Raw genomic sequence first — 21763 nt, 5'->3', positions numbered from 1 at the left:
TTAATCTGAAATTACAAAAACAAGTTTCTAAATGCATCCTGTCAAAGCTACGCATTAAAGATTTGATGTAATCTCATAGTATTTTTATCATCTCAACATAATCCCTGTCAAATCTTATCTTAAAAAACACATTCTGCACAATTAGCTCCAAGAAATCCATCTCCAATGAGAGCAGCAGTAATGGACAGCAAACTCACGCACGCACGCACGCACGCACGCACGCACGCACGCACGCACGCCACGCACGCACGCACGCACGCACGCACGCACGCACGCACGCACGCACGCACGCCATCATTCACACAGCTCAGTAAAGGGCGAGGCCACAATAACAAAAACAATAACGCCTTCTTGTCCCAGTGCCCCTCCTCTAGATGAAATCTCTTCATATTTTCATGCTGTCACCATCATTACACTGAACTACCTCTGACCCACATGAGCGCAGGGCTCTTGCATAATAATAAATATCTGTACTCACACTCAGACACACATGGATAAAGACGCTTCCATGATAAACACATCTACACAAATCCCACTCTGCCATGATTTGACATGGGACATAATCTTTGGGGCTCCATATTGATTGATTTATAATCTACACTGGAGGTAATGATCATACAGAATCACACAGACTTTATGAAAACAACACACTTAGCCTCATCATTTTAGTTAGTTTAGCTTTCTGCAGTTTTTCCCTTATCTTTATTTGGAGTTTCACCCTCCTCCTGGGCTTGTTCATAAATCATCCCAGCGTCAGATAACAGAGAAAAAAAAAAATTGTCTTTATCGTTGCGGTGCGAGTTGCACAGACGAAGAACTCGGAGAGAGAGACACATGAGAAATCATATCACTGCTGCTGTGCTGAAAACACACAAAAACTGAGCTTTTGACAAGAGATGTACTTTTTGACAAGTTAATCCTGGAGAATACATAAGAGTAGCTTTAATCCCCCAAATCTGCATCTATATGAAAGACCATGACGGGTAAAAGAGAAAATTTGGATACTACAGTGAAAGACAATCTCTTTGACGGATACACTTCTAAAGTAAAACCATTGCTTTAATCTCTGCCCAGCGGCCTCAGCTCTGAATGATGACTCGCAGAGAAGAGCTTTTGTGGTTTTTACATGAAGTCCAGTAATTCCTTAACAATCCTCACTGAGCTCCACTGTATGAAAAACAATCCCCACAGCATACTCTGATGGATTGGTAACAGATAGTTGTTAGTTATTAACACTCAATAGAACAGTTGAAAGGAAGTATTTAAAACTGTAATCCCATTGGCTGGTGTTCATCCTCTTCTGGCATCTATTTTCTGTGTTTTGGCATCAGAGCCGTCTGGGCTTTTCTGCCGCTGCTGATTTAACCCGGTTGCATTCCCGGCTGACACCTGACCGCGTACACATGCTCATTTTCATCCATAAAACCAATTAGACAGAAAACTAGACACTGTGAGTCTGAAGTACTTTTCTGTTCAGTTATCTTTTTGTTCAAAAACCCAATTAGTAGTCTGAGCCTTCACTTTATAAGACTCTGTCCCCGGAGGTGGTTTTTATGAGAATATCGTTGATATTCAGCATGCTAAACATGTTACCTGTATTCAATACCATCAGTTATATGCGTTGTGTTGCTATGGAACATATAATTTAGGGGAAAAACAACGTATTGGGCATTGTTTTTGTCTGAAGAAAACTCAATGTTTTTTTTATTGATTAATCGATAATTGATTAACATTTCGAAAGATCGATCACGGAAAGTACTTAAAATGTACCCTAGTTACCACACAAGCTGCTTTACGTTTGTTAATGAGCCTGCTTCAGTGTCCAAATGTTTGAATAATTTGGTAGCATCTTATGTGATGACAGACTCATTTGGAAGTGGGACATTTTCAAAATCACTCTCTATTTCATTTGCCAATAAAACAGTCTGAACAATGCATTAAACTGTTAATTTAATTATAGTGGTGCTTGAAATAGGTATTTAGTATATGAGGAGGCTTTCTTTTACTAGGCTGTGATTTGGCTGCTATTGGGCAAGGGGTTACAGAACATTTATGCACTTTTAAAAGCTTATTTGCAATAAAAACATGTTTCTGATAAGAGATTAACACCTACTTAACAGCATGTCAGTCTGTTGTTGTGCATCTGTGCATCATTGTATCATCTGTGAGATCTGTATTACTCAAAGGCTTCTGCATACAGATGCTAGCAAAAGAAGAGACTTATTATTGGATCTTTGTCTGTGTGGCAGCTGTGGGCTCTGCCAGGGGTGGAGGGCAGATGAAGGATGACTGCATGCACTGTGTGGTGGTGAGAGAGAGAGAGGATGAGAGAGAGAGAGAGAGAGAGAGACGAGAGGAGAGAGAGAGAGGAGAGAGGAGGAGAGAGAGGAGAGAGAGAGGAGGAGAGAGGAGAGTAGATGAGAGAGAGAGAGAGGATGAGAGAGAGATTTCGAGAGGAGAGAGAGGAGACGAGAGAGAGACGAGAGAGAGGAGAGAGAGAGAGGATAGAGAGCAGAGAGAGGAGAGAGAGAGAGAGGAGAGATGAGAGATGAGAGAGAGAGAGAGTTTCTGCACATGTATATGGTAGTAATGGCTGCATAATGTTTCCTCAAAGGCATTGTCCCTCACTGCTAGAGCATCCTCAGACATCTGTAGGAGAGTATAATTAAACGACAGCAACATGCTCATCTTTCTCTTGTGCTCGGACTCAGCTGCTCGCTACACATAACAAATATTTACCAGAGGAGACAGATATCCCCTCAAACAAACCCTCTGCACTTAAAAAAAATCACCCCCTGTACAGTGTGTGCCGATAGAGAGATTAGCTTGTAGGGCCAAGCCGGTTTTTTGAACAGGCTGTAAACATGTTTATTAATGCTGCAAATATCGTTCTTTTTTCCATTCATGTCAATGTGGTTTTCCGGTGTTTCTGCAGCCAGCCTCAAGCAGATTCTCGATGTATTGCAGTTTTATAACACTCCGCATTGGCTTCATAGTTTGAGACTGGAGGTTGCCGCTTGATCTAGACAAGAGGAAACAAGATCAGTAGGAGTAACAAAGTGCTTCAAGTCAATTGGGGTGCAGGTACTGCCAAGCAGTGTGAAGGCAATGCACAAAAGTAAATAGGAATTTCTTTTTTTTGTGTTGTTGTTGTAAAATAAGGAAACATCTACAATGAAGCAACCAAACAATTTAATAATTTCCAATTATCACCATCAACAATTAACTTGTCATCACCCCAATAATTACCAAAGTACTAAGTGCTGGGTCCCTCAAAAGCTGAACACAGATTCCCAGAGTAGAGCAGGACAGTGCGAGTCAACTGTAGCTGGAAGACATGGTCTGCCACTGGGGACAACAGTGGAGAACAGTCTATCTAAGTGCAAAGTGTTTCCTAAAGAGCTGGGTCTTTAGCTGTCTTTGAAAGTAGAGAGGGACGCAGATTGAATGGAGTTGGACAATTCATTCACCATTTAGGGACAACAACTAACTTTGTTAACTTTGTGTGCTATACACTAATAACCTCTTTGTTTAACCTTTGATCATAACATGCTGTAAAACGTACTCAGATGCACAAATGTCTTCTTGTTGATTGTATATTGAGGTCAGTTTATCACAGTGATGTCATCAAGATAAAAGCCTTGAAAAATGATAGATGGTGACATTTTCTAAGCAGGCAGTGTTTTAAGGAAAGATGGCTTCTTTATGGTCTAATACAATGCTGCTCACTAAATGATGTCAATTTGAATCATCACTCAAGAACACCCTGAGTCAACAAGCATTTTATTGTTTTGCCATTGAAAAGCAGCACTGTGCACAGAGCAATGCAGCAACAACAGCAGAGCAGGATATAAACTCAGCCTCAAACTGCCTGCAGTTGTCTTGTCCTCTCCAAAGCAAATGGGTTTACTTGAAACAGTTTACATTACGATATACAGTTTACGATTCAATGCACCGCAGGAAAAAGCAGAGAAATTTCTGTTCTAAATTGAGAGCAGGAGAGAATCCCACTTACGATCACCCAGCAGATACAGTGATGTGTTTAGAGTTTGTTATATCAGCTCAGTCTTCTCCTGCAGCAGCTAGTACGGTGTATTCTGATATTGTAAACATGTCGTGCAGATCATGGGTTGTGTCACTATGCAATAAAAAAACAATAAGAGCCAAACACTTACTTTGAAGATGCAATTGCATTCAGCTTTTCTGGTTTTCTGATTTAACTCCTGAACATTGAAGAAAGTCAGAAACAGACTCCGGCGTTCAGTACGGCGTGTACTCAGTTGGCGGTGAGCGTTGCAGATTGCAGCCCTGTTTGATCTGCTGATGTATCTTAATTCCTAAAGGTCTAGAGGTACTGTTACTAAGTCTCACTCGTGACAGCAAGTAGTTTTCTCGCTTCATCAGCATTAGCTCACAGTTTGTACACCTGGACTGCTTCTCTCCAGTTTAGCCTAGAAGTTTCTCTGCTTTTCCTCCGGTGCATTGATCGCCTTTTCCTCTGCAAACTCCGGCTCATACAGGTGTCCATGTGTGTCTGCAGTAAACGGCATGTCATTGGTAGCGTCAGAATCACTCTTTATTAAGTTTAGTTGTATTTTTGTCACTTTGAAGCTCGTAGACCTGAACAGCTAATCAGTGCGCTTCAGGTGGAAGAGCACATCTGTGTTGGCTCTGCAAATAGTGCAAAAACAAACAGGCTTTCTGGTGGCAAAGTGAAGGGCTGGAAAAATCACAGGTAAGGGCGTACACCTTAACCAAGGTGAGTGTGTGGGTTGGAATCTTTCAAAATTTTCTAAATTACGTGGCAGAACTGGCCTCATCTGCTAAAAAGTGTAACCTAGCTTGCATGCAGTTTCTCCCTGCAGTTTCTCGTGACAGGGCCCGAGCTGAGCGGCATCTGTTGTCACTAGTACAATTACTAGTGACATAAATCTCATACAATCCCACTTCAAAAACACCAAAATATCCCTTCAACAGTGAATATGTTTTATGTCTAAAGTCAAATTAGTTTCATATTTTAAATCAATATTTCTCTGACAATCCTCTGCTGACAGAATGACTTGAAAGGCTGCGAATCGACCTGCTCCAAGCTTGTTTCAGAGTTTCGATTCCCTCAGTGTTTATGCTTTCTGCTTTTTTTCCCTGAGAGACAGATATTCTGCAGAGACTTCCTTGAAAAAAAAAATACACAAGAGTTTAACACTAAAAATCCTTCTCTCTCTAATGCAGATGCTCTCCGACTGTAATGTGAAGGGCTGCAGGCTGGGCTACAGCTAACTTTGGCTAAATAGCCGACCAAATGTTTTGATGTCTGGCTCAAAGCAGGTGCTTATGAGGACCAACTTCTTAAAGCTAAAACATGAGACTTTGACCATAAGCTCATAACAGAGTTTAGTGTAGTGTTCGTTTTTGGCACCAGTTTAGTCATGACTTCTATAAATGTAATTTTTTCGTTTTCAATATCATGAGAATTTTTATTTATTAAGTTTACAGCTGGTTGTCATGCTGTTTTCTCAAGTTATAATTTACTATTCTCAGTATTTCTGTATATTTTAACATTGGAAATCTTGCTCATGTGATGCTTTGTAGAGCCATCCTGATACTTTAGAGAACTGTTTGTGAAGTCAGACAGTAAGCCCAAAGGCAATCATTTCAAGTATGTAACCTGTTACCATTGCATGCAACTGTAGCTTGATTAAGTATAGTGTCTAAGTTTGAATTGAAAACCTGATTGTCACTCAGTTTAGGTTCTTTTTTCTGATGGTGGATTTACTTAACACGGATCGTTGATCAGACTTGAATAGAATAGAATAGAATAATCTTTATTGTCATTGTACGTTGTACAACGAAACTGAAGTGCAACCCATTTCAGTTCAAAAAGATGCATTAAAAGAACAGTAGTAAAAAAAAAATCGAAACAAAAAATCATTAAAAAAGTAGACTTGACTACCGCAGACTTGGCTGAGATCTGTGTCAGAACAGGAAGTGTCTGTCAGTGCATGTGACTATATAAGAGAAGCCAACTGGATATGTGATGATGTTTCTATTGCTGGTTGTTACACTCTGGGAAAAGTAATGCTTAGGTCTAGCCAATATCCACCCTAATATTTCTGTTTTGTAATGGCACAGTATTAAACAATGTGATCAATATGGCAGATCTTTCTCATATTATTCCAGCCTCATACAGTAGCAGTGGCTCTGTGACAGATGACACATTAAGTTTGATTTGAAGCAGTTCATGAAGCTTAGAAAAATATCTACAAGTCTGACCAGCCACCTTGTCCACACTGCAGCAAGTATTGTGCATTTAGCAAATGCAGGCTCTGCAGTCTAAGTCTATTTAATGGAAATAATCTTTGAGTCATTCTCAAAGGTTTCGCTTAAAGGAGTTTTTCTGGATGAGGTGCTCCCTCGTGTGTGTGTGTGCGCGCTTGTGTGTTAGAGTCATTAGTGTGGATACGCCCTCGGGCAGCTGAGTAAGCTGTCACAGTGTTTAAAGTGTCTCCTGCTTTAACAGTACAAACACACACAATTAGAAGGCGTTGCTGTTTACTGTCATCACCTGCTGTCATTACGCTGGAGGAGTACTGCAGCTATCAAACCGCTCTGCCTGCAGAGAGCTGCAGTCAGGATGTGTGAGACAGCAGGATGGAGACTTTCTTTGGTGGGATGAAGCAGAGTCAACGTGAGGACAGAGCGTGTTGTTACCTCACATGCACTCCAACCATCCTCATGGTAGCGTTTGAAACTCGACTATGTGAAAAGTAGTACGTGAGTCTGGTGCTCCTCTACAGAGGTTTGGAGGTATTTCAGTTTGTGGTTTCACTGTATGCAGTCTACAAAGTCACTGTTAAGGTTCCCATCAGTCTCAGAGTGCTGCTGTTAGCTCCAGAGGGCTGCAGATTTCAGGTTGAAAACTCTGATAAACCCACTGCACACATATTGCACATATTGCTCAGCACAGACGACAGGCTGACACAGTTACAGAGTACAAAGTGAAGACAAAAGCATTTTGATAAAATGATAAAAAGCTTGATAATTTCCTCTGTTGGTTTAAATCAAAGGAAATTATTGATGTAATAGGTTTAACAGAACATGCCATATAAGTATTTTGTTGATCAATAGGTAAACAAACAACTGTTAGCTGACTAATAAATCAAGTATTCAAGATAACTTTATTCTGAACCTTCAGTGTAAGAGATGAGGGAATATGTGTGCTCAAAAGTTCAAGTTAAGCTAAAATGAAACTTCAGCAGTCAGAGAAAATGAAGTTAACTGTTAAAATAAAATTGAATCTCAAGTCAAAGCTGGGGATATAATTGATTTAAGTATGCAGTGATGACTGCACAGCACTTTTTGCTGATTTTTTTAATGAATTATTCTACAGATAGGTTCTGATAATTCATGAATTATTTGATCTTTGAATTTTATGTAAATGTTAAAACCTCTAAATTTAACATTATCACTGCAGTGTCACTGTGTTTAAGAACATTATCGAGTCTACAACACTAATTCATGATCAGAAAGGGATTCTGCCTGTTTATCCTCTGCTGGGTGTACTGTGAAATCCTCTAGGTGTGTACCAAAGACTGTATGAAACATAGATGTATTCTTAGTGAAGTCAGCCATTAGTTCCTGAAGAGGCGTTATGACTAACTTCTAACAGATATCAGATCTGGATGAGGCTGTGCCACCTGGCAAACAGCTACAACAACTGCCTGTCAGTCAAAATCAGCCCACAATTAGCCTTGATATAATCATAATGGACAAATTATACAAAATTAATCACCTGCACAGTTGTTATGATTAAACAACGATGCACCATAATGGTCTGAATACAATACAACCCTGATTCAAAGACCCCCCCCCCCCCCCCCCCTTTTCAAGAATAATTCTCAAAAAGAGACTCTTTGAAGACCAAATCTTATTTTTTATAAAGAAAGAAAATACAAAATAATAATACGACAAACACAAATAAGGAAGTTTAAACTTCAATTTCACATTTACAGGTAATGAATTGTGATTACATGTAAATTCAGCTATTATGTACGAGTATTTAAACACCACAACATTTAGGTCAGCTAATCAGCATACGTACCTTTGATCCTTTCTTCAGTAACATAGTCGCACGTATGTTTTAGAATATTTTTTTAGAGCTCGCCATCTTCGTGCATTACACTCTGAATCCATATTTCTTGGCTGTTTAATAGTTATTTAATGTTTCTGCTGCATGGATACGTTGCCTTAAGAAAGGCATCATAACAGCGCCTCAGTTGTTAGTCAACTCTTTCAAATTTTGTGAAACTTTGTTTACTGTGTCTCTCCATCTTTCATCCCCTTGGCACTGTAGCAGTGAGTGACGACTCAGACATGATTGGTACACTGGCTTTACAGATAAGTGGCACGATGAAAATGTGATTACTAAACTTGAATATGAGACAGTCCCACTTAATTCTGATGTATTTCGATCAAAACCCCCCAGACTTATAATCGGGTCAATATGGTTTATAGAGATCAAAGCTGGTTTTTGTATCAGTCTTTAAATATGTTCAATTAGGCAGTTTAATGTGGGCTCAAACTGACACCCTTGGCTTTTGGAGCTAGCCCCAAGTGGGCACCTGAGGAACTGCAGTTTTTTTGCACACTACCATTGGCTTCATTTTTTTTTTTTTTTTAATTTTATTTTTGCTTTTCAGATTTAAACACAAACAAACAGAAAATAGACATATATAAAGGACAGAAAAGAAGAGAAGGAAGCCTACTGTATGAGAGAAGTTAATATTACAGAATAAGTACAGACAGTAGGTAGCTCCAAAATAACAAAAATAGAAAAAAAAAAACTAAAAACTAAAAGTTACAAAAATAGACCAAAGACAAAAATGGCTTCATTTTTCAACACCAGAAGTTGTTGCTTGGTGTATCCAAAGTACATAGCGAGGTGTGCGAAAAAACAACTTGTGTATATACATGTTTCTCGTGCTGACGCTTGAGGGCTTACTCATCCTCAAAGCCTGTACCACAGTCCCAGCTCAGGCTGTGATCAGAGGCCAGTAATGAAGCAGAGATCTGCATAACTATAATGACTTAGTCACAATCCACCGACTCTGCCCCACAGGAAGAAACTCAGTCAGACTACTGCACCCGCCCTCTCTATTGCTCTCCTGTTCTCTGAGTCTGCACACAGACAAAAATCATAAAACCACTGTCTGACTTGTCTCTGTCCCTCCATCCCTCACTTTTGTTTTCCTTCATTGCTTCGTTTTGAGTGACGCGGAGAGCCGCATACTAAAACTGCTCTCCTCCCACCACACTGCAGTGTCCCTGCTCCACAGCTTTGTGTCTGATCGAGGCCGTCAATCTTGTTTAGTTTACAGCCTCTGCATAGATAAGGAAATGCGATGTGACTGGACTGATAAGGAGGAATTGATTCCTTTATCCTGCAGAGTTTGGGGAAGACAGGCTGAGAAATCAGATCCTTCTGTAGAGGGCTGTGAGTGTGTGTGTGTATGTGTGTGTACATGTGTGTGTGTTTGGATGAGTTACTGCATTATTCTTCTCTTGTTGCTAAATCACACAGTTACAGCTTTCAGGGACAAACATGATATTTACTTACACGGAAAAAAACATGAACAATTACATTCATGTTTCTGGGAAGAAGTAGTGTTAAGTAAGATGTAGAACATTAGGATTGGATTTCAAGCACAACTTCAACACCTTTCAAAGTGCACAGGAAAAGCCAATATTCAGGGGTCAAACTTGAGCAAATGCATAATTATAACTTTACATATACAGCTCAGTATGTTTTTTTAGTTCAAGCTGTTGATATGTTAAAGAATATTATAAACAAATATGATTAAAGCCCTTGTGAGGAGTTTTTACCTGGTTGTGAAACAAATTGAAATTGATAGTGATGCCTTTTGATGATCCACAGAGGCAAAGGGGACTATTGGGACATGATTAAAACGGATTATTACTTATCTTGTATTGCCTGTAACTGCTTCAAGGGGGTTGGTGTCAACCATATGATTAAAACATGCCCAAGAAACAGCTGTTCAATAGTAAAATAAAACACTTTCAACAATAAAAAATCACAATGAGTGATATATTTTACTGTTATAAGAAAGCAGATTATTGGGTCAGAAAATAGTGCCTTGGCAAGTACGACTCAATCAGCATGGAGATAAGACATACAAGCAGCAAAATCAATGCAAACCAAAGTTCTTCTCTCCTATTCTCAACTATCCCTCTTTCCAACCCCTACACTGTCAAAGCAGATGACTGTCTAACTAGAGTATGGTCTAGACCTGCTATGTTTGTAAAAGCATCTTGAGATAACGTTTGTTGTGATTTGGCGCTATACAAATAAAGATTGATTGATTGGTAAATACTTATGTTACTGTAGTTTTTTCTCATTTTCAAAAGTGTAGTCATAATGCTGTTTTAATTCATCGAGATAAACAGAAGTGGCCTTAGATGATAAAGGATAAAAGGCGGAGTTTAATTATGAGGGATTAGAACCAAATCCTGTCGATGGGATGGGATTGCTCAATGTAGGCAAGGATTTGTGAGTTCAGTGAAATGCAGAGTTGTAGAGAAGCAAGAAGAGCTGCAGGACTGTTTGCCTCCAAACACACCTCCCTCTTTCTCTGAGTCAGGGGGAGGGGAAAAGGACGAGATGGACTCTCATAATCCGATATTTCTTTGCTGGCTACCCACAAGCCAATAATGAAATTTGTTTTTATAGGAAGGATAGGGCAAGCCAACCTTTAATGGATACCATCAATTTATGTTACCAACCACAGGGTTCAAAATCAGTCAAAGATATGTTTGTACTTTCCCAGAAAGGAAAATTACTTTTGAATTTGAAAAATAGCTTATTGTAATATTATGATGTATGGCAAAGACAGAATCACATAGAGCCATGAGGTTATAAAATGTATTTTGTCATGTGTCTTGAAAGACCCAGCCGTAATGTTTCAGTGATTTGTTAGACTGTTAGGGACGCTCTGTTTAAAGGTCAATATAGATATTTTGATGTGGGTTGATCATCAGGCTTTGTATTGTGAGTTTTTTGGATTATAAAATATGAAGTAGTCACACCATGATAGCTCTTTGTTTATACACTCTTGTTTCTCCCTCAGCCTGTGTGGATAATGGTATGCTCTGTTTGCATAATTAACCTGCCGTTGTGAACAGCTTCCTTAGGGTAAACCTACTGTTTTTTCTCTGTCGAGGTTTTGCAGCATTAAAGTTGCAAGAGCTGAATTTTCTCCTTTAATTAGGACGAGCACCTGCACGTTGTAAACAATGGGTCAGCTCTTTGATCTCACTGTGTTGTGATGGTCTGATGTGCATGAGTTATCTGCTTAGGGTTATGATTGGGGTTAGGGTTAGAACCAGAACTTAACTTATGCAAACAGAACCAGAACCAAACTCAGGCAAACAGAACCAGAACCCAGCTCAAGCAAACAGAGCCAGAACCAAACTCAAGCAAACGAACCAGAACCGAACCAGAACCGAAGCAGAACCGAACGGAACCGAACCAGAACCGAACCCGACCCGAACCAGAACCGAACCAGACCCTAACCAGAACCAGACCCGAACCAGACCCAAACCAGAACCGAACCGAAACCATACCAGAACCGAACATACCAGAAACCAAACCAGAACCGAACTAAGGAAACAGACCAGAACGAACTCAAGCAAACAGAACCAAACAAGAACCAAACTCAAGCAAAGAGAACCAGAACCAGAACAAACTCAAGCAAAACAGAACCAGAACCAAACTCAAGCAAAGAGAACCAGAACAGAACCAAACTCAAGCAACAGAACCAGAACCAAACTCAAGCAAAGAGAAACAGAACCAAACTCAAGCAAATCCGAACCATGAACCAAACAGGCGCAAACAGAACCAGAACCAAACTAATGGCAAACAGGACCAGAACCAAATTCGAGCAACATTATTAAAGTCCACAGGTTAGCATTGAGAAAAATGTGATGCCTCAGCTTGGATGGTCTGAGACGATTTCTCCTCTCAGTGAGTATTTGCTGCGGTCTTAAGAAGACTCTCTCAGAAGGAACATATGTAGCCAGGATACACAGCCTCCCCTTCATTCCCCTGTATCCTATATCCTCACATGTGATTGGACCGCATGGCAGCCATGCTGACCAATCAAAACAAAGTTCTCCTGTGAGCAGAGCTGGGGCTGAGCACTGTGAGGGGAGCTAAGCAGCCAAGGAGGAAAACTGGGAGCCGGCTCTCTCTGGATGCGAGCCGGCTCTTCTGATTCACTATAAAGCATCGTCTATCAGAGCCGCAGTTTTTGATCGTGACCCATCACTAATGTGCTTAATCTGTGTTACAATTATGAGGGGGTCCTTGGACAATTTTCTCACTTGTAAGGGGTCCCTGGCTCCAAAAAGTTTCAGAACCCCTGCTGTAGCTAGTAAGAGTGCAAACTCTCCGATAGTGAAAACAAACAGAACAAAAAGACGCGACACAGCTTCACAGAATCTCCACGTTGTAGACATCGCTGATCATAATAGACATCGCCACGCAGGAAGACAGTTTACATTTTTTTGAAACTCTGAGAGACCTTCAAACTACAGAGTGCGTCTTTACACCGGTGTGATTTTTTCAGAGTTTACGGCTAACTCAAATAAAAAAACGGGACATTTGCTTTGTTTTATATCGACCACTTAGCAGGATGAATATCATGATTAAGCAGGTATTTTTGAGTTTGAGTTGAGTTGAGAAACATTTGTGGCCATTTTTGTCATTCAGTTCTATTTAGGTCATTAATGCACTGATCCTCTGATCATTATTATTATTTAATTATTTCAGTAAGGCAGCTTCCAGATTCCTTTGCAGGCTCTTTTGTTTTCTTCTTTGCTCATTTTATATTTTTTGAGAAAAGAGAAAGCTGAGATGCTGCCCCTCATTGTTACTTGGTTGCACTAATAAAGTGAAGTGCTGTACATCTGTGGTTGCATTATTCTATTATCAATTTGCCATAATTTTTAAGTATGTAAGAGATGATTTCATTGATAGCCATAGACTACATGTCTTCAATGTAGACTTCCACTGAGAGGAACATATTAGACTATTTAGGAACTAAATTAGGAACTACATTTAGACTTTCATACCAGCTTGATCATCACTGAAAATTTCCTGGAAATGTCCTGGAAAATGATCTCTGGAAAAGAGTGGGAACCCTGCTGATGTTTGAGTTCAGTTTGGGCAAAATATCAGCTGCTGAAATAGCCAGCAGGATACAAATGGATTACGAAGAGCACTGGGTGCTTACCAATGGGCAAAAATAAAAGTCATACATACTGCATGAAAAACAGTGCTGTCCTTACAGCAGAGGGCAGGAGGAGTATTTACTGAGCGGTCCTTCTTCAGATGAAACACTGGTATTAGACTGCTTATATTAAAAAAAAAAGCATTTGAAGCAGTTCCTCATTGCTCCATTTCCACATCTCATGCAGGCTGTGGTTGCAGCTCTATAGATGTTTGTCTTCAAAAAGTTCATCAGCTGTCCATGACCTTAATGTTTGTTTTTATTGTTCACCAAAATAAAGCATGTAGCAATCAAGCGGCAATCTGCAGTCTCAAAATATGAAGCCCATGCGGAAGTGTTATAAACTGCAGTTCATCGAGAATCCGCTTGAGGCTGGCTGCAGAAACACCAGAAACCACATAGACGCCCATTCAAAAAAGACAATCTTTGCAGCATTAATAAACATGTTTACAGCCTGGTTCAAAAAAACGGCTTGGCTCTACGTAGCTAACTTCTCTATCAGCACACACTGTACAGGGGGGTGAATTTTTTCTAATGCAACGGTTCAGAAGATAATAAGATTACGAGTTTTTGCCCAAATAAGGACATGACTAACTTGACTGATAGGAGGGAACACTGTAGCTGTTGGCTAGGAGGCTCAAACTCTGCCTATTTACGTCATACTTTGACTGATTGAGTTCAGCATTACCAATATGGCTGCCCGCCCCGATTGGCTTCAAAACAGCACTCAGGAACAGATGGGTGACGTCACGGATACTACGTCCATATTTATACAGTCAATGGTAGCAATGCAGGTACATCTACCACGTATACAGGTCATGTTCTTTATAACATCCGTTTCACTTCCTTTTGTAGAAAAAAATCTAATTGATGTATATTTGTATTTATTTCCCACGATACAAGTAAGATTTATTACTACTCTTCAAGGAAAATCAATCAACTACTGATCTAGACCCAACAATTCCAGGAGACAGAGGAAATGGTCAGCTACAAAAATATCTTTACTTATAGAAGCACAACCAGGGCCTGGACCAACACAAGCATGAACCAGCCCGGACTATAACTAACTGGTGTCGGCCTCTTGACCCAAACTGGTAAATTATTTAACCGAAGATTAATCTAATAATCAAGGCGCCTCCCATACTACTTTTGTGGTCTCTTGGTACAACATGTAACCTGCATTCTGCAAATGAAACATACCAACAGGCCAATAAGGGCAGCTATGATGGTGCCTATTCATTTAGAGTTTCATAGGAGGGATAAGATTTCTTTTCCTAGCTCTTGTTGCAGCATTTTGAACTAGCGAGAGAGTTATTGGAGACTTCTCAAGCAGCCTGATAATAGGATAATAGCAGGTATTTAGCCTAGAGGTGAAATTCTTGGACTAGAGACAGCATGTGACTGATTTTTGCTAGTTGTACCAGTGAACAAAGCCTGTCCTTGAAAATGTTGCCTTGTTGGAGTAAAGGTAGATCAGAGACGACTCCTAGAAAGCCAGTGTTCATGCTTAATGCCATGATGTTGCCATCTCTGGCAATTAAATGACTCATCTATTAGATCTTTAGAGGCAAACACATTAACTTCAGCTTTGTCTGAGTGAAGCTGCAGAGGAATCAACAGTCCTCCAGGTCTTTACTTCCATAAGGAATGCTTTGGGTTGACCAAGTAACTGATGGGGATCATCTGCATAACAATGAGCATTCATGGAGTTTGTCCTTACAGCTAGAAGCATAAATAAGTGAAATAGCATTGGTCCAAGCACAAACTCTGTAAAAGTTAGTGAATAACTTTTTAATGCTTGAAGGATTTAGTATTACTATTGTGCACAAACTAAAATCAGCTGAAGAGAGACAGGAAAGGTGGGAAGTAGAGAGTGAGGGAAGACATGCAGCAAATGGTCGAGCCCGGGAGTCAAGCCAAAGACCTCTGCAATGAGAACTATATCCTCTGTACATGGGCCCACTTAGACCGCTAGCCCCAGTATTTTCAGTTATTTTAATGGCCGCTAAGCGTCCTGGTCTCTGTCAAATGTACGATTGATGGCTGTTTTTAAAAAATGCAAAGAAAACAAAAGAAACAAAGAAAAGTGTTCCAAAGGTTTCAGAGAAAGGAGGGAAAGCCTGCAGAGTTGTTGGCCTCAGCAGTGAGCAAGGGAAGAGAGTGTTGACTGAGGTCGTGACAGTCTGATGCACTCAACTGACTTTACCTTCACACTTCAAAGCATTTTTGTCTGCCGTCTCACCTTCAGACTGAGACAGAGGCACCGTCCTAGAGCTGCAGCTAATATATTCAAAACCTGATCCTCGGTAAACAGATGAGAACATGTTTTGGTCGAAACGATAATGAAAGTTAATCAAATGTTGGACTTTCAAAAGTCAATGACAGAGGAGGTTAATGTGGAAGGATCATGTGTTGTTAGTCGGAGTTGATCTCAAACATTTTGTTTCTTAGTGTCCTGATAAAGTATAGAGCATAAGTTGTAGTTTCAGATACGTGATCATAATAAAATGTATGTCATGAGGTTAGTTGTGAGGGATGTGTTTCAACTGGTGCTCCAGTGTTTGTCTTTTTTCAGGATGAATAACTGTCAAAGCTGACTAGTGTTTTTGAGTAGAGCTCAACTGATTGATGGATTGATGAGCATTTGTATGTTGATAGATGTTTTGTGTTCAGCTGACCTGTTGTCCCATAGTAGAAGACCTGACACAGCAATTATCTAGATTGAATTAATTGAAAGTGCCCTAGTTAAAGACTCAGTTGATTTTCTTTCTCTTTAAAATCCCAAATGAAGAAGTCTTTTCCAGGAAAACTTAGACCTAAAATGTGACTTTACTGAAAATGGAAATAGTATTTTTATTCAAAATTATTCCTATTCTGATATTTTTGCGTCCTTGAGTATTTTTATAATCTCCGTATTAAATCATCCCTTCCTCCTTACCCCACTGATGGCCAAAACAGACTCTAATGTAAGCAAGCCCTGTCACCAGCGCTCCACTCCATCAGATTATTCAACCCAGATTAATTTGATGGAGTGCTCCTGGGTAATTTAGCTCTTCTGATCTAATTAGCAGGATGCCAGATACTTCATTTAAGACCATAGATCAGCTTTCACTCCCACGGTGATACTTTAGTCTGCTCCTGAAAGGGGGAAAAGGAGAGGAGAAAAACAAGGAGGGCCAAGACTCTGCTGTTACCTGATACCCTAACTCCTGTTCTATTCATGATTTAGATAAGAATCCTGTATGTATTACTGTTATGTGTAACTTCAACCTCTAAGAGCAAACATCTTAAAAACGTCTTGAGTGACACAACTGATGTACACCACAACTCCATTAGAGCTGACTCTGACCTCTGATTGTTGCAGCTCTGCTGCCTGTTTCCTGCCTCTACACTGTTCATCTCAATCTTTATATTTCTTATTCAAGAGAGGCTGACCTGTACAAATGCACAAGTTCTATCACCTTCGTAATCTGTGTGTGTATTTGTGTGGCTTTCAGAGCGGCAGAACCACGCCCGGGAGCTGGTGAGGGAGGCTGACCTGTCGCAGTGGGACGCTTTAGTCATCATGTCTGGAGATGGACTTCTGTATGAGGTAAAAAGACACACAAGAACATTTTTTGCTGATGCTCAATTCCAACAATCTCGTCCCTCCCACTCTATGAACCAAAGTGTTATTCATCAATCAAAATTGATAAATCTATTAATATTATGCACCTTTAAGATTTACTGAAGATAAAGGATTTGTTTTGTGTGTGTGTCTCATTGCTAACATAACGATGTTTGGCTCTTGTTAATTTTTTAGAATCCTATAAACAAACTCAATTTTATTTTACTTCACAATCTTTAAAAGTAGTTGATTTATCATTGATTTGATTGATAAGGTAACTCATGGAATATATCACTGTTAATTAATGGTTGAGTTTGATTTTGGTAAATGATTGAGGGATAAAAGACTGACAGTTTAATCAAGAGAACTAATCAGATGCAACCCTAATGAAATATGAATAAATGTTATTACAGCATATTGCTGGTATACTAATTAGTCCTTTGTTAATGAGTTTTTGCTTGTTGCAATGTCCTTGAGACAATTTACTGCTATTAATGATGTATCCAGGTCATATTTGCCTTACAGGTACTTTCTCACCTATTTTAAGACAAATTCAAAAAGAGAGCCTCAATACCTGTTTTATCAATATATATGTAGACCATAGTTACACTTTTTGGTTACAGTGTTACTCAGTATTACTTACTTATATTACTTGTTTATGTTATTCAAAGGTTTATCACAAACATCTGCATAAGAACCAAGCGGCCACCTCCGGTCTCAAAATATGAAGCCCATGCGGAAGTGTTATAAACTGCAATACATCGAGAATCTGCTTGAGGCTGGCTGCAGAAACACCGGACACCACATTGACATGAATGGAAAAAAGACGATCTTTGCAGCATTAATAAACATGTTAACAGCCTGGTTAAAAAAACGGCTTGGCCCTACGTAGTTAATCTCTCTAATGGCACACACTCTACGGGGGGTGAATTTTTACTACTACTACTACTACACCACCACCACCACCACCACCACCACCACCACCACCACCACCACCACCACCACCACTACTACTACTACTACTACTACTAATAATAATAATTATAACAAAATAATAATAACAATAGTTAAAATATAATAATAATGATATAAATAATTATAACAAAATAATAATTGGTATAATAATAATAATAATAATAAGAATAATAATGACGATAATAACAATGACAATAATGTTAATATGTAATAATAACAATAATAGTTAAAATACAATTATAATGATATAAATGTCTCATAAAATAATAATTGTTATAATAATAATAACGATAAAATAATAATAATAATAAAGATAATAATAATAACGAGAATGATGATGATAATAATAAAATATAATAATGATACAATAATAATAATGATATAATAATAATGATAATAATAAAAAATAATAATAACAACAACAATAATTAAAAATAAATGAATCAATAAATAATAATAATAATAATAATAATAATAATAATAATAATAATAATAATGATGATAATAATAATATAATAATAATAATAATAATATAATAATAATAATAATAATGATAATAGTTACAATAGTAATAAAATCATGGGGAAACATTAAAGCACAAGGAGTAACATATTACAACACCAGTCTAGAAGGCCCAATAAAGAAGCAAAGTTTTCAGTAATCATTTTGAAGAAGACTCACACCTTGCTAATCTGAGATCCTTTGGCAGTTTAGTTATGTATCAAATTCAAAACAAGTGAACAAGACTGAGAATCATGTGTTGAATTTAAATACTATGCCACCACCAAAGACTTCCTACTAGTTAGTGTGTATTTCTACCTGACTCTCTGTTTAAGCCTGTATCTTTCTGCGTGTGACAGGTGATAAATGGGCTGTTGGAGAGACCAGACTGGGAGGAAGCCATCCGGACCCCGCTGGGTATCCTTCCTGGAGGATCAGGGAATGCCTTGGCAGCATCAGTACATCACTACTCTGGGTGAGACACAGAATCCTTGATAAAAATCATCTTTAGTTGGTTTGCGTGGTTCATCTGTTCGACTATCTGATCATAAGTGATACTGTAGGTTTGATTGCTGGTTAATAAACCTCATGTAGAGCAATCACTTCCTTTTGTCATATATTGTTGATTTCAGCTAGCCTTATATTTCATTTTTATTGTTCTAATTCTTGTATTCACTACACCATGGTGGTTGATCTGCTGGTAACAGTGGTTGTGGTTGTGATTTATTCTCTCCGTCTCTCACGGCTGCACACAGATGTGACCTCTGTGGCTGGTTGAACTTCGTTATTTACTGCCATAGGGCTTTGACGATGAAGCTATTAGTCAATCGACAGGATACTAAACAGCACCCACTGTGATGGTTAAACGGCTGATTAATTACTTTTCATGCTGAATAACAAAAAAAAACACTTAGATTTGCAGAAACCAGTCCAACCAGTAAGGTAACGTACACCTTCGAGCGGCGTCACTGCAGGCAAAGTGATGTTTATTGCATTTCAGTCAGTTCTCCTTTAAGTGCAACTACACATAAACACTCTTTGTATAACTCAACTGCACACACCACACACACACACACACACACACACACACACACACACACACCACACACACACACACACACACACACACACACACACACACACAACACACACACACAGCCCTGACTGCTGGTGCTTTTCAGAGTAAAAATGCACTCATCTCATATATTAATCATTGATGATCATGTCATATGAGTGATTGTGTGGAGTTTAACCAGAACAAAGAAATGAAGGACAGAAAGAAGCATGTCAGAGGAAGAACCAATGAGCAAATGAACAATCAAATAAAATCAACTTTATTCATATAGCACCGTACACACAACACAGCTGATCCATAGTGCTTTACAGCAACACACTGAGGAAAACAAAAAGCAAATGAAAGAAACAATGCAAATAGAGGAAGAGAGAGAGAGAGAGAAAAGGAAATCAGAGTGGTGAAAGGGCAATAGAATTCAATTCACAGTTACAATGATAATAACAATAATTGACACTGCAATGACCATGATCATAGCAATAGTACCACTCAAACTATTTTTGAATGATGATTATAACAACAAAAACAACAGAGATATCACAACAACTATCATCATCATCATCATCATCATCATCATCATTATTACCATTATCAATGTCATTACTATCATTATCATCATGGTACTCATATATAGGCCCAGAAGAAGCCTCTGAACTGGTTTGGTTAGGAGCATATTTGTCAGTTTTTTCTAACACATTTAAAGCATGGACTGTTCACAAGAAAATAAGTGGAAAAGAAGCCAGTGACAGTATTTTGAGGTTGAGTGAGCAAGCGGTGGACATGCATCATAATCTCACTTTAAGTCAGCCCCCTCTCATCCTCGATCCACTGTAGGTGGTTGGTGTCGTTTCGTGAGGACACACTCCGACTGCTCACTGTGTTGTTGTTTGTATTTCAAACACTGCCCTTTTATTCTGAAGTCACCTGGAGTCATGAGGGAAATTAAGAAATAGCTTGAGGGCTTTGAGGCACTTCCTTTTTAAGTTGCTCCTACTGCTTGAGGTCACCTTATCTTTAGTTTGCCCGTTTACTACTTTATTTGAAATGTCAGCATGTAGGCTTTTTTCTTTGTGTTTGCTTGGAGTCAGACAGCTTTTCTTTTCTTATTGAACCTTTATTTAATTTGCGTGTAAAGGATCAATTGATTACAGTCTCAATGAAATGAAACACCAAACACTATTATCAAACATCAGTCACATTCATTCTTCATGTTGGCTGCATCTGCCAATCAGCCTTCTCATCAAACAATGGACTTCCAGCCAGAACAGCAGCCACAATGAGAGGAAGGGACCAGACTCTGTATTGTTTACTCTCCTCTCACACTCACGGGCATCCAGAAAATCTCTCTCTGTCTCTCTCTCTCTCTCTGTCTCTCTCTCTGGCTGCTGAGGTCTGTCCCGCGGTGGCCCTGGCTGCGGTGTATCTGGTATTATTCCCAGCTGAATGTCGGGTTCACTGGGGCTGCGTGGATCAAACGAGCGACAGCTAGAATGTATCTGGTATTATGTGATGCAGTGAACAGGTTCGCTGAGTGAGTGTTTAATGTGTTTCTGTGCACAACATCATAATGAGCACGAGCTGGAACTTCATGTTTTGAAGCGACAGGTGTGATGCTTAAATGTGACGGACAGTCTCCCTCCTCTGGTGGTTTACAGATACTGCATTAGACAGATTACAAACATGTCACTAAAATCAATCAATCAATCAATCAATCAATCAATCAATCAATCAATCAATCAATCAATCAATCAATCAATCAATCTTTATTTGTATAGCGCCAAATCACAACAAACGTTATCTCAAGACGCTTTTACAAACATAGGAGGTCCAGACTGACTCTATGTTATGTTATTAACAAAGACCTAAACCAAGACAGGATAAGATCCAGTCCCCTCTTACTGACAGGACTCAATCTTATCTCATCTTAATCCACCATGAGCATTGCACCTCGCAGTATTTAGCTAGTTACAGTGGCGAGGAAAATCTTCCGTTTAACAGACAGAAACCTTGAGCAGAACCAGACTCATGTTAGACAGCCATCTGCCTCAACCCCGAAAACTAAGAGTCTAACAGAATAAAAGTCCGTTCTACAAACAGGGGTAGACCCAAATCCATCTTTTGACTGGGGTAGTGATGCAGGGCATGCACCTCCTTTTTTTTTCACGTGTGTTTCACAGAGTCAAACTGAACTGGGTGACTATTTTGAAGGCTCTATTTTTTTGTGTTATACTGCCTGAATTTTCAATTATGTTTTCCACCTTTTTATATTGCAGAGGACAGATTAGAGATTAAGAGAAACACTGT

General features: G+C 39.2%; 1 protein-coding gene across 1 annotated transcript in view; it reads left to right on the top strand.

Annotated features, from left to right (window-relative positions):
- Positions 1–21763, top strand: part of LOC117815261 (sphingosine kinase 1-like) — a 48969-nt gene that overhangs the window by 22170 nt on the left and 5036 nt on the right. Inside the window, exons 3-4 of the mRNA XM_034686875.1 lie at positions 16802–16896; positions 18747–18862. Of these exons, the coding sequence (XP_034542766.1) occupies positions 16802–16896; positions 18747–18862 (211 nt within the window). The remainder of the gene's footprint in view (positions 1–16801; positions 16897–18746; positions 18863–21763) is intronic.

The sequence above is a fragment of the Notolabrus celidotus genome, chromosome 7 (genome assembly GCF_009762535.1).
Source record: "Notolabrus celidotus isolate fNotCel1 chromosome 7, fNotCel1.pri, whole genome shotgun sequence".
Taxonomy (NCBI): domain Eukaryota; kingdom Metazoa; phylum Chordata; class Actinopteri; order Labriformes; family Labridae; genus Notolabrus; species Notolabrus celidotus.
Note: the sequence above shows the minus strand (reverse complement) of the source record. Positions and strands in the feature narration are given on the sequence as shown.